Source organism: Geotrypetes seraphini, chromosome 6 (genome assembly GCF_902459505.1).
Source record: "Geotrypetes seraphini chromosome 6, aGeoSer1.1, whole genome shotgun sequence".
In the NCBI taxonomy this organism is placed as follows: Eukaryota; Metazoa; Chordata; class Amphibia; order Gymnophiona; family Dermophiidae; genus Geotrypetes; species Geotrypetes seraphini.
In genome coordinates this window covers 142,886,994-142,900,992 of record NC_047089.1, presented here as the reverse complement: position 1 = coordinate 142,900,992, position 13,999 = coordinate 142,886,994, and the positions used below count along the sequence as shown (strand labels likewise).

At 44.5% G+C, this 13,999-nt stretch overlaps 1 protein-coding gene across 2 annotated transcripts in view; it reads right to left on the bottom strand.

The window, feature by feature from the left end:
• EIF5B (eukaryotic translation initiation factor 5B) overlaps positions 1-13,999 on the bottom strand; it is a 372,530-nt gene that overhangs the window by 215,608 nt on the left and 142,923 nt on the right. For both annotated transcript variants that reach the window (XM_033950652.1, XM_033950653.1), the window contains exons 7-8: positions 12,453-12,545; positions 8,963-9,052 (exon numbers count right to left, since the gene is read on the bottom strand). In XM_033950652.1, coding sequence (XP_033806543.1) covers positions 8,963-9,052; positions 12,453-12,545 — 183 coding nt within the window. The remainder of the gene's footprint in view (positions 1-8,962; positions 9,053-12,452; positions 12,546-13,999) is intronic.

The window sequence follows — 13,999 nt, the reverse complement described above, 5'->3', positions numbered from 1 at the left end:
AGACAATCTGACTGACGAAACTCTGAGTCCACTGAACATAAGTGCGAAGGACCATACAGAGATTCAATTTGCACAATTGTCTCTGCTCCAAAGAGCACTCTCGACTACCCAAGACTGGGAGGACCATGGACTGGTTGACATGAAAAGGCAAAACCACCTTCAGAAGAAAGGAGGGAACCGGCTGCTGCACGACCCACTCCTTAGAAAACTCCAGGAATAGCAGCCTAGAAGAGAAGGCCTGCAGTTCGGAAACGCGTCTTGCAGAAGTAATGGCCACCAGGAACCCTCCTTAAGAATAAGTTCCTTCAACGAGCAGAAACAGAAAGGCTCAAAAGGCGGACGAACAAGCACAGAAAAAATAAGCTTGAGATCTCAGGTTGGTACAGACGGATGAACCAGAGGGTGGAGCAATTTCACCACCCACAAGAAACGAATCACATCCAGGGAAGAGGCCAAAAACCAACCATGAAACAGACCGCGAAAAGAAGAAAAAAGCTACAATCTGCACCCTAAGACTAAGAAAAGACCAGGCAAGGCCGTGCTCCAGGCCATCCTGCAGAAACTCCAAGATGAGAGGGAAAGAAGCACGAAGGGGAACCATGCCATACGCAGAACACCAATCCTCAAAGAGACGTCAAATACGCAAATAAGCCCGAGCAATAGAAAGTCTCCAAGAACCCAAGAGGGTAGAGATCACCTTCTCCGAATAACCTTTCTTACTTAGGCGCACCCTTTCAAGTGCCAAGCCGTAAGACAAAAGGTACCCAGATCCAACACTTGAATGGAACTCTTGAGTCAGAAGATCAGATGAGGGGCAGTGGGAGACGATCTGCCATGAGCATATGAACAGATCTGCATATCACAGGCGCCTGGACCAGTCCGGAGCCACGAAAATCACATGGCCTGTGTGCCAGGCAATCTGAAGAAGGACTCTGACCACCAGAGGTCAAGGCGGAAAGACATACGGCAAGCTGTTTGTCGGCCAAACCTGCACCAGAGCATCCAGCCCCTCGACTTGGAAATCCCTGTACTGACTGAAACACCTCGGAGATTTGGCATTGACACTTGTTGCCATGAGGTCCACGATCGGCCGGCCCCTTGACTGAACAATCAATTCAAACGCATTCCGATCGAGACACCACTCACCGGGATTGAGCAGATGACAACTGGGGCAGACCGCCTGAACAATGACTCTCCGGCTATGTGGGAAGCCAAGATGTCCAGAAGATGAGCCTCCACCCACTCCATGAGAAGAGAGGCCTCCTGTGCCACTAGATAATTCTTGGTTCCCCTCGCTGACTGATGTAAGCCACAGCTGTGGCATTGTCTTGAGAGAACTCGAACTAACTTGTCCTCCAGCAAGCACCAGAATTCCACCAATACTAGCCGAATGGCTCTGGTCTCCAGAACACTGATCGACCTGGACTCCTCCACCGGCAACTCAGCTGCCCTAAGCCGAGTGACCGAGATATTGTGCCCCCCAACTGAGGAGACTGGCGTCTGTGAGAAGCACTGCCTCTGGGGCTGATCGAGACTCACTCCCTGAACCAGACTGCAAGACTGTAGCCACCAGTGTAGACTGCGATGAACTAACCCCCGAAGCAGTACTGGAGAGTCCAGATCGTGAAACTGAGGCGATCATCTCCAAAGAAGTGCATATTGAAGAGGACGCATGTGAGTCCGAGCCCACCTGACCACTTCCAGGGAGACCGCCATCAACCCCCCAAGACTTGCAGAAAATCCTGGGAGTGAATCTGCGTCTGCAATTAGCACACCTGGGCCTTTGGAAAGAATATTCTCCCCAAGCAGGTGTTGCAGAGAACACCAAGATACTCCAAGCACTGAGACAGAGTCAAACAGTTTTTGGACAGGTTGACCACCCAAGCCCAGCAACTGAAGAAACTCCACAACTCGAGTCGTAACCTGGGAACTCTCCTGGAATGACTTGGCTTGAATCAACCAGTCATCCAGATAGGGGTGAACCAGAATGCCCTCCTTGCACAAAGCCGCTGCCACAACCACCATAATCTTGGTGAAAGTCTGCAACTCCATGGCTAGACCAAAAGGAAGCACACAAAACTGATAATGCTCTCCCAAAAAAGCAAAGTGAAGGAAACGCTGATAGGAGGCCCGAATCGGAACATACAGATAGACCTCTGTTAGACTGAGAGAAATAAGAAATTCCCCAGGCTGTACAGCAAGAATTACAGATTTCAGGATTTCCATATGAAAAGACAGAACCCAGATAGCTCTGTTGACACCTTTCAGATCCAAAATGGGCTGAAAAGACCCCTCTTTCTTGGGTACCACGAAGTAAATGGAGTACCTGTCGGTGCAAATATCCTAAGAAGGCACTGAGACCACTGCTTTGAAGTCCAGCAACCTGAGCAGCATCTACTGAAAAGCCCTCCTCTTCCAATTTGCCTGACAAGGTGAAAAGATTGGCTGCTAATCTTTTCATCTGGTAACCTCGACGTTCTTATCTGTTCATCTGATGTCCCCTAATCGTGAGCACTAAAAAATAGTTTTTAAAAAAATTTATTTCAGCAGAAGCTGGGATGCTGGTCTGTGTTAGGATTTGTGTCCATGGATTCTATTTTGTTTTGATACTGTTATCGCTCAGCTCAGGGGCACTGTTCTCTTTTGTGGTTTTCAGAAAATAAAGTACTGCTTCTAGAAAGTAATTCAAAATTGTTGCAATTCCATTTTGTTCTGTGTATTCTCATCGTTGGTACCGTGTGAATAAAGTCACGTGCATATCTTTCCCTGGTAACAAAGCTCTAATCTAATCTGTCACTGTTAACTGTTTACACTTCCCCCTCTGAATCCGCGGTTTCAGCATCCACAGATTCAGTTATTCGCGATTTTAAAACAAAACAAAACAAAAAAATTTAATTTTTCGGGCTATTTTAAGCCCTATAAGACCCCCCCTTAAGCCTTACCTGGTGGTCTAGTGGGTTTTCGGGGCAGGAGCAATCTTCCCACGCTCCTGCCCCGTGAAGATCATAGGAAATGGCTGCCTTGAGCTCCCATCATAGTCTTGAGAGACTACGGGAGCTCAAGGCAGCCATTTCCTGTTAGCGATCTGCACGGGGCAGGAGCGTGGGAAGATTGCTCCTGCCCCGAAAACCCACTAGACCATCAGGTAAGGCTTAAGGGGGGGCTTACAGGGCTTAAAATAGTCAGGGAGAAGCGGGGGTTATGGGCAGAACCAGCCCAAATATTATTTGCGGTTTTTTAATATTCGTGGGCCGGCTCTGCCCCTAACCCCTGTGGATACAGAGGGAGAAGTGTATATACATTTCTGTCAGCATGCATCTTAGTGAACATATTCTGAAAGTTTACGGGAACTGATTCCTGACCTCCATTTTCTCCTTAACCTATATTTTCCTCCTGAAACTTCATACCTTTGCGTTCAGACATATTTTTGAGAGTGGACTGATGCCAGTAAAATCTTAACTGAACACTCATGAAATATATGTCCTCAAAGCTATCTTTCTAAAGTCTCACTTCTGAATATAGGAGAGCATTCCTCCATACAATAAAGCCTTTCCCAGCTCTGTCCCCGTACCAACAAGTGAATTAGGGTAATTTGAAGTATAAATTTAAGCGTAGACGGAATTAAACCATCATTGTTTTTGTACATTAAGGAGTGACCTCCGACCACATTTCCCCTGGTGGGAATAGCCAACGAATCCAAGAAAGCACCAGCTTTTTGACTGCTGGATAGCAGCCAGCTGTGTACCGTAAGTATTTCTTTCATTATTTTACTCATTTAGTCAGGAATTCTTAGATAAGAAGGGCACGCAACTTTTTTTTTCAAGATACTATTTGTGAGTAACAGGTCTTTAGCCAGCTATCATGTTACCCTTGGACATTGTTAAATCTGCTAACAAACCAGGCTTGCATAAGCTTATACAGCACTTCCATGATAAGTGGGTTAAGAACACTTCTAAGAAACACATAAAGAAAATTTCTAATAATTGGAAATGGCCAAAGGAAGGCTCTCTTTACTGGAGCGACCTTGTCACCCTCTGCACTGTTATCATAAATGATAAAAAAGGTAAATCCCTATTAGAACTTTTAGGCATGTGGAAATTATGACACGAACTTTGTCAGGATCCTCCAGCCCGAGATGTCACTCCATGCCAGGACATTACCCCTGCAACAGATCATACTCCTGTCCTAGAACCCACTACTGACCTGAATCTCTTATGCATGGCTCCAGACAAGCCAAAGCCACCCTCTTATTTTCATGTTTTCTCCGCAGCAAACTAATCTTTCAACTGGTTTATATCCGTCCTTGCAACCTCCGGCAGGTGGATATGACTGTGCACCCTTTAAACCACCTACCCCAAAATACGACAGTTTAACCCGCTTTCTCCGTCCACTCTAAATTCCATACCTGCCTATAAAATCAATGGCATTGTAGACTTAGTGCCTGCAAATGGGCGTATTAGCCCTGAATCTTGCATTTCTGACAAATACTCTAAAGAGATTGACCCTTACGATAGTGATTGCCCAAATCGCCACTTCAGTAATCCTGAGCTATCCGTCCCTTTACCTATCAAACTCCAGTTACGCTTCATGATGAAGTGCACTTTAAACAGTAGCCCAAACAAGAAACCAGGCAAGAGACAGATATGAATGAAAAGGACCATGTTCATCAGAACACTGTAGAAATCACATCCCAACAGAGCCAGATAGAAAACACAATAAAATGACACAAACCCAGGTACATGACGGAAACTATGTAGGAGAACTGATACAGGATAATTTGGAAAGGGGATACTCACGTTATGATTATCAAATTAAATCACAAAAGCATTTAGACTAAGCACAGCCTTTAATTACTTTGGACACGTCTGAGGTTAAACATAGTAGTTCTGAGAGACTGAATTTGGAAGACTGAATTAGGCATCCTCTAGAGTTTGAACCCACCGATTTAAAAACATCTGTCCCACATGTCCCTATTCATGTGCTGGCATTTGATGGAGCTAACACTTTACAGAAAATACACCCTCATGATATTGTCCCTCCTAACTTTTTGCATGAGGCCCGCAAGCAGCGTTCATGGGACTTGGATCGCCTTGGGCAACTTGCTCAAGTTCCCGTCGACCTTTCTCCACCGTTCCCCACTTTATCCAGAGCTCCTTCATATGCTACACCTGAGCAGGAGGCTGCAGAAGCCTTGCACTCTCTCAGACATGATGGATGGGCTTCGGTTTTCTAAACCTGCTGTATTTACTCCGCTCTGGAAATTAAATGCTTGCCCTAACCCTAAAGATTGTGCGCTTGGACGCGAATGTGCTGGCAGAGGAGAGGAGAGAAAACAATCTGGCAAATGACAAGAAAATTCTAGAGCATAGCCGTCCCAAATCACCATTAGGACCCACTGATCTGTTGTGATCTTGGTCCACCCCCGGTAAAACTCCCGCAACCGGGCTCTGACTGGCACCGGGGGAAGGACCGGCAACAAGTCATTGGTATGGGCGGGCCAAAGAGGAGCCCCCGAAGGAGTCTCTTCCCCCTCTGCGGGCTCCCCAAAAGGACTGCATGCACTGAAAGAAGCGACCTCTGGAAGGAAAAGGGGACAACCCTCTGTCAGGATGGTACTTACCCCACAAAGCACTTTAGAGTCACTCAAGGCCTGAACCAGCTTATCCAACTCCTCCCCAAAGAGAAAGGAGCCCCGGAAGGGAAATTTACTGAGCTTAGACTTAGATGTTGCATCTGACGACCATACCCGAAGCTGCAGGGTACAGCAGGTTGCCACTCTGAGGGCTATGGACTCTGCTGAGGTCCGCAACAGATCATGCATGGCATCAGAGAGATAAGAAGCGCCGAGCTCAATCTTAGCCACCTCCTGATCCACTAAAAACCAGTCAGCCGACTCACAGTCCAGGACCCGCTCAGACCACTGGAAACAAGCCCGGGCTACAAGACTGCCACAAATTGCCACCTGGACAGCCAAGGAAGCCATATCAAAACTCTGTTTAAGGAGAGATCTTACAGTCCCGAGGGTCTTTCAGGGCCGAACTGCCCTCAACTGGTACTGCATGTCTTCGAGTGATTGCAGAGATCACCACATCGACCACAGGAGGCTTAAAAGTATCTCTATCCCCATCAGGAATGGGGTAGAGCCAAGCCACGGACTGCACGTCCACCACATCCCAAATATCCTGATGCATAGGGAAAGAGCAGGATGTTGACCAGATCCCTCACAGCAGAGGGTCCACAATCCGAGGGGGGTCCTTAGCTTCCTCTTTGAATTGCCAAACCAAAGACACCTGAATAAGCTCTTGCAGCTCTCCAAGTGAAAAATGCGCACAACCGATGCATCCTTGCCAAAAATCAACCATTCAAATCATCATAACCCCCAGAAGATCCTGGAGGTTCACCCCAAGATCCAAGCCCTCATCCAGTGAATCCAGATCAGCCGGAAAAAGATCCTCGTCCCAAGCCACCTGCGGCCACTTGGACGTTGACTGAGGGGGCTAAACAGAAGTAGCTGGAGCAGGAGACTGAACGGGGGTGGCCGTGGAAGCTGAAGACCCTCGGGACAAAAGCAGGACCCCCAGCCGCCTGTAAATAAGCCTTATATATGGCCAACACAAAATCAGGGCAATCCCCCCCCCCAGCAGCAATACAGAATTCACAGCAGAAGCAGAAGACACATGTAAGACCTGCTTCTGTCATTCTAAGACAAAAGGAAGGTCACCTGAGAACACGGGCAAAATGGCCATGCTTCCCGCCAAAACAGAGAGAAGGCCTGCCGACAAACTATCTCCAGAAAGAAGAAGCGGTAATGAGGTCCAACTAGACCCTGCCGCACTAGGACCACCTGCAGCCACTGCTGCAGCAGCAAGGGAATCCCCAGCCTCCCCGGCAGTCAGCAACGCCAAATCTCCCTGATCGCTGGGAGGTGATGAAGCCTCTCTTGCTTATTTATTGTGGATATCCTGAAAAACCAACTGGTTGGGTGTGCCATGAGGGTTATGTGATGAACCACTGGCACAGGGTATAACACAAAAAGAACTTAGACGTTTGCAGATAATACAAAATACAGCAATCAAACTTATATCAAAGGCAAAGAAATATGATCACATGACTCCACTATTGGTTAATGCACACTGGCTTCCTATCTCGCATAGAATTACATATAAAATTCTTCTTTTAACCTTTAAAGCTCAAGCAACCAATCTTCCTGAATTTATAAATAGACTTCTTATATCATACACTCCAACAAGATCTCTCAAACACTCAGCATCTGTTATTAGAGAATGACAGGGGGACAAATTTTTCCCCGTGAGTTCTTTTCCTGTCCCTGCCCCATTCTTGCAAGCTCTGGCCTCATCTCCACAAGCCTCAAACACTTAAAATCATAAATATTCAAGGCTTGTGTGGTTAAGGCGGAGCTTGCAGGAATGTGGCAGGGACAGTGACAAAACTCAAGGGGACGGGACGAGAAATTGAGTTCCTGCAGTGACGGGGAAAAATTTGTCTCCGTGTCATTCCCTCTTTACGACATATTAACACAATGTGTTCATCAATCTTTGCAGTAACTGTACCCCTACTTTGAAATTCCGCACCAATCCATTTAAGGGAAGAAACGTCTCTAGACCATTTTAAATAAAAATTAAAGGCTTTCCTTTTCAAGGACACTTTTGATTTATAAACCATCCTAATTAAGGATGCTTTGAAATTAATTTTCACAATCTTTTTTTTCAGGCCAGATTACCCTTCACCCTATATGTCTTCTGTCCTATTTCTGATGTAGTTCCTGCCCCATTCCTCCTGTTCCAATATGTCAATTTGACTATGTTTGGTTTCCCTATGTTTGTTAGACATATTTTATGTATTACCCATTTTAAAATGTACTCTGCTTAGAAGTCTGAATAAGCGGATTAACAAATTTTAAATTATTAGGGGTTTTTTTTTTTATATACTGCCTATCAAGGTTATCCAAGCGGTTTTACAATCAGGTACTCAAGCATTTTCCCTATCTGTCCTGGTGGGCTCACAATCTATCTAATGTACCTGGGGCTTTGGAGGATTAAGTGACTTGCCCAGGGTCACAGGGAGCAGCGCGGGGTTTGAACCCACAACCCCAGGGTGCTGAGGCTGTAGCTCCAACCACTGCGCCACACACTCCTAAATAAACTTGGAACTAATATTCAAATGCATTCTCAAAAAGCTACCCTTTTGAGGCTGCTTTAGTTGATACAAAATGATTGACTTTACCCAATGTAAAGCTAGGTAGTGGAAAAATTGATTGTCAACCCTTTAGTATATTTTCAGTGGGGTTTATTGATTAATTGATAATGTATATACTTTATTTCTATGTTGAATTAAAGTAGCCAATTGGGTGCAAATAAACATAAGTAACAGATCCAATACCCTTTACTGCAATTAAATGTTCAAGAGTATGGGGAGAAGCTGCTTTTCACCAAACAGATATGGCCACTCAGTTTCACTTTATTAAAAATATTTTCTTCCCTTGGCATAGACACATCATCTGAAACAGTGTAGTGCATTCTAATTCCAGTTTTTGACAGAATTTACTTGGGACACTGGAGCCAAGAAAATGGACAGCAGTTTCACAGTCTCCATCATATTTTCATCATATTCCAAATTATTCATTAGGAGCCACTTTAAAAGCATCCAGAAATACTTACAGTGAAGAACAAGGGGAAAGAAAGCCAACAGGCATTTCCTCAGATGCTTATTAAAAAAATTGTTTTTCAGGACAGAATTACTATCATCCACTTGTTTTTCATTTTCAATCCTTCTGAAAGGAAATAAGGCTTACAAGCTAAGAATGCATGCATCTTGGAAAGCAGGCTGTGCTAGTTCTAGCTCTAACTTTATGAAATTTTAATCATTAAGAGACACTGTTTTTAACCACAACTGAAAAAGCTGAAATCAAATTAGACCAATGACTCAAGAATACAGTACTAACTTGTCTGTTCCACTAAAATAGGTATCTCTTCCTTTTCCACAGCAGGTGATTCAGGAAGGTCTTCTGTTGGAGTGTTCACTTCCATGGATTCTAAGGTTAAAGAACAAAATGGTATTACATCTCCTGTCAAAGTATAGTTAAAAGAAAACCACGTACTTTGCAGGCATGAACTGACAATAAAGATGAATCTTCATTGTGAATATCCTGAAAACAAGACTGGCTAAGGGATACTTCAGAACCAGCTTGAAGAACACTGCCCTAAGTGAACAAAAGCTGACTAAAGGTAAACATCTTTCTGAAAATTATTATTTACAGTGGATTTTTTTTTACATTCAAAATAAATAAAAAAAATAGTGAATATGGCAGATGTAAAAAATTGGTGTACCCCTATCAGTCAATATTTAAACATTCCTGCAGCAGAAAGAGCTACTACTAGTAATCATTTCTATGGTGCAACTAGACATACACAGCACTCTACACATTATATGCAGATAATTTCTCTGTCCCTAGTAGGCTCACAATCTATTTTTGTACCTGAGCAAATGGAAGGTTAAGTGGTTTGCCCAGGGTCACAATGAACTGCAGTGGGAATTGAACACAGCGCCTTAAGAGCTAGCTATAGAAAATAATTTGGAAGCTCTTAAGAATCTTTCTAGTCTTGTTTTGTAAAAAAATTTCCCCATTCTTTACAGAATTCTTTGATCTCTTTGCACGCACTGCATATTTGAGATCTCCCAAGAGATTTTTAATACTATTTATGTTTAAATGATTTTTATTATTCCAGCAGTAAGAAGCAAATACAAACAGTAGTACCAGTCAGGAAATAACATTTTCAACAATATAATCAGTTCCCCTCCCATCCCCCCTCCCCTCCCCCCTCCCCTCCCCAAGAATCCATGGCCAGTCCAACAGCTGAGAGTGGGAATAAAATCTTAAAGATTCAAAAGTCTACTGCGAGCACGCGGTGTGAGGTCCTGCCAGAAGTGCTCCCACACCTGACAAAATTTGCGACCCGGGCCAAGAGTCAAGTCTCCCACCATGCGTCTCTCCAGTGTTGCGTGCACTATCATTAGGGATCTCCATTGTGCATATGACGGGGGATCACGGGAGAGCCAGTTGGTGAGGATGGCTTTTTTTCCCATCAAAAGGGCTCTGGAGATAAATGCTGACACATTCCCCTGGGTTTGGGCGAGGCTATATTATAAAATCCAAATAACGCCCTCGGTTGCGGAAGCCATCGCCTTCCCCAAAGCGATGTGGTATATAGGCCAAGATGTCTCCAAAACTGTTGGAATGCGGGGCAGGCCCAAAACATGTGACTCAAAGATGCGTGAGCCTAATTGCATTTCAGGCAAGAATGCGACGCAGTAATCCCCATCCGGGCTGCACGTTCCGGTGGAATGTAAAGTCTAAGAACAATTTTCAATTGCATTTCCCAGTGAGTAATATTGGGTGACACCTTCTGAATGTTCTTCAGGACTCGTTGTAACTGTTGAGCAGTCAACTGGCAATGCAAGTCCTCAGCCCACGCTGTCGCTAATATATCCAGATTCGTACTTGGTTGGCAATCCCGGATCCCTACAATATGAAATCGTAGAAGAATCCTCTGTTGGGCTGAAAGGCTGAAGAGTTCCGAAAGCGCCTCCCTGCAGACTTCAGTAAGGGCAGCCACTGGGAGGGACTGAACATAGTGACGGATCTGGTAATAGGCGAAGAGATCATTAGCCTGTAGGTCAAAAGTTCGTTGCAGCTCAGCAAATGTGGCCAGGCTCCCTTCCTCTGAAAACAGGTGAAAAAGATATTGTAGACCTTGTGCTTGCCACCTAAGAAAGGTGGCATTTTGCATGCCCGGCTGGAAAGCTCCATTGCCCTGTATAGGCAAATATAAAGACACCCTAGAAGACAATTTGGCTGTTTTACAGACCCATCTCCATGTCCTACTGGCCGGCGTAAAAATGGGGTAGTGAGACACCAAAGGATGCATCCTCGGATCCGCCACATGTAGAAAATAGCTCATATGGAACGGAGCCAGCAAAGATAACTCCAGTGGTGTTTTTAATACTATTTAAAGGCAGTTTCAAAACCTTAATTTTGTATAGATGTAAATGAACAGTTCAATTTTCTTTTCATCATCCCAAAGCATTAATTCAAAAATTTAGGTTTCTCAAGGCTTGCACTTTAAAAAAAAAAAAAATATATATATATATATATATTGACAGGATGGAGTTGGTCCAGAGGCAGTTACTAAAATGGTCAGTGGGCATTAAAGAGTATGAGAACAAAATCTCTTTCCTCCTAAACCCTAAACCTCCTAAAAAAAAAAAAAAAGAAAAAGAAAATTTAATTTAATACACAGTGGAACCTTGGTTTACGAGCATAATTTGTTCCAGAAGTATGCTCGTAAACCAAATTGCTCGTATATCAAAGCGAGTTTCCTCATAGGAATGAATGGAAACTCGCTTGATTTGTGTGTGTCCCCCCCGCGCCCTGAGGCCACCGGCCCTGATCCATGCCCCCTCACCCCCCCCCCAAGAAACGCCATCACCCCCCCCCCCCGTGATCCGGCATGCCCCCCCCCTGCGATCCAGCATCCCCGCTGAGCACCCAAACAGCATCCCTTACCCCGATTTGACACCGGCACCAGCACCAACACACAGGATATGCCGGTGCCAGTGCCCGAAGATCCTCTTGGCTGGGCTGGGCCTTGAACATCTGTGCATGCTCAAGGCCTTCTGGTCTCGCTCTCTCCGAGATTCTCAGAGAGAGCGAGACCAGAAGGCCTTGAGCATGGGCAGATGCTCAAGGCCCAGCCCAGCACAGTCAAGAGGGAGGATCTTCGGGCACTGGCACCAGCATGTCTTGTGCATTGGTGCTGGTGCCAAATTGGGGTAAGGGATGCTGTTTGGGTGCTCAGCGGGGGATGCCGGATCGCGGGGGGGGGAGGTACTCGCAAATCGAGTCAACACTCGGTTTGCGAGGCACGATTTGCGGGAATGTTTTGCTCATCTTGCAAAACACTCACAAACCGGTGCACTTGCAAAACGAGGTTTGACTATACTTCCAAAGATTTTATCTGGTACCCTAATATTCCCTTTTTTCTCTCTCCCCAACAGCTCTTAACACTCATAAAGGTTCTATTATTTACTGCATATTTCAAAAATGTCTTAAAAGGTGCTGGAAAGATCAAAGAAAAAATGAGAATAGAGATATTTGGGAAACTCACAAAAATCTTAGGATGACGATTTAAAAAACAGTTTATACAAGATACGTTTCCAATAAAACGTGCATAACACTTGACACTTCTTTTCAATCATTCTCACAATGTGTTGTACTACTTCTCTGACACAGCTGTTCAGAGTAGAAAATTGTAAAATAAATAAATAAATAAGTGCTGCAAAGATTCATTACTCATCTGATTTTATAAACAAATTGAAAAAAATGGTTTGTGATGCAGATACACTCTAAAAATTGCAAAGGAGGGTGCTCTTACCTTTGTTTTCTTGAGGTAATTGCTTCTTCTTCTTTTTGTCTTCATAAATTGGTCTCTTCTTTGGCACAGAATCTTTGGATGGTACTTCAACCCCTACAAAAAATAAACATCTTAACACACTCAAAGGAAATAAAGCAGTGACTCAAACATTTTTTTAGTTCTGGCACACTAACTCCCTCTTCTATTAAACTGCACTAGCAGTTTTTAGCACAGTGAGCCACGCTGAATAGCCCACGCTGCTCCCGATGCTTATAGAGATCCTATAAGCGTCGTGAGCAGCACGGGCCATTCAGCGTGGCTCACTGCGCTACAAACTGCTAGCGCAGTTTAATAGAAGAAGAGGTAAATGGAGCAAATGTTTTTCACAGCACATTATAATTGAAATTATAAAATTGCAAAACCAACAAAAAATTAAATTTGAGAGTTATTTAAAGTTCTTTAAGCTATGTATGGGTAATTGTAACAACAGTGAAACTAAAGTAGATAGAATAGAATTGCTAATCAATGTGATGGATGAGCTTGTTTTTTAATGCAAATTAACTCAAAACACGCCTCGATAGTTGACAAGTAAACACACATGTCATCATCTGCAGTCTCTTTTTCAATTTAATTTCTGTCAGAGCTGGTTCACAGGTCCACAAATCTCGACAACTCTTGCCACAGGCCCAGGAAGTGCAGATGGGCTCAGAAACTACCCTGAGCACAGCAGATGGGCAAGAAGCTGCCCAGAGCAAGAAGCTGCCCTGAGCTGCCTGAGCACAGCCAGGGTAAAGTGGGCAGCAGCCTGCCCAAACTCCCAGTGCACATTTGTTTCTGGCAACTAGAGGAATTGTTTTATCTGGCAGGCTATAAGGCAGCACAAGAAAATTACAGAAGTCCACTCCATGCACCCCTTCCCCCACACCCAGAGTGGACCGCCGTACACTTAGATTTGCTAACAGAGGTCTGAGTGACAATGCAGGCGCGTCTGTGTGTGTGTGTGTGTTTCTCTCTTTCTCTCTCTCTGTGTACCAAGTTAGTTACTTCTTTATTAAAAGCTTGGTTGAAGAGCCTGATTCCTGAAGTACAGATAGTCTTGTGTTAAGCGAAGCCTTTCAGGGAGTGCATTCCAGAGTGTGGGGGATACTCCAAAGAAGGCTTGCTGGCAGGTATGATCATCTTGTGATGTATTTGGACAGGGTGTGGTTAGGGATATTCTATGGGAGGACCTCAGTGTGTAGAGGGAGATCCTGTTCTTCGAATACCCTCTGAATTTCCTTTGAGGGCCTTGAAGATCACACGAGTTTTAAATTTTGCCCTGGTAGCCAGTTAAGTTTTTGCAAAACTAGTGTGATATGGTCACGTCACTTACAACTTTCGATTAGTCTTGCTGCAGCATCCTAAATCAATTGCAGATAGTGCAGACCCTTTGTACTCAGACCAGTGTAGAGTTCTTTACAGTAATCCAGTTTTGATGTTATCATGGCATGCACAACTGAGACAAAACTTACTTTCTCAATGTAAGGAGAGAGGCAGCATAGTTGTTGCAAATGATTATCCTGTTCTAC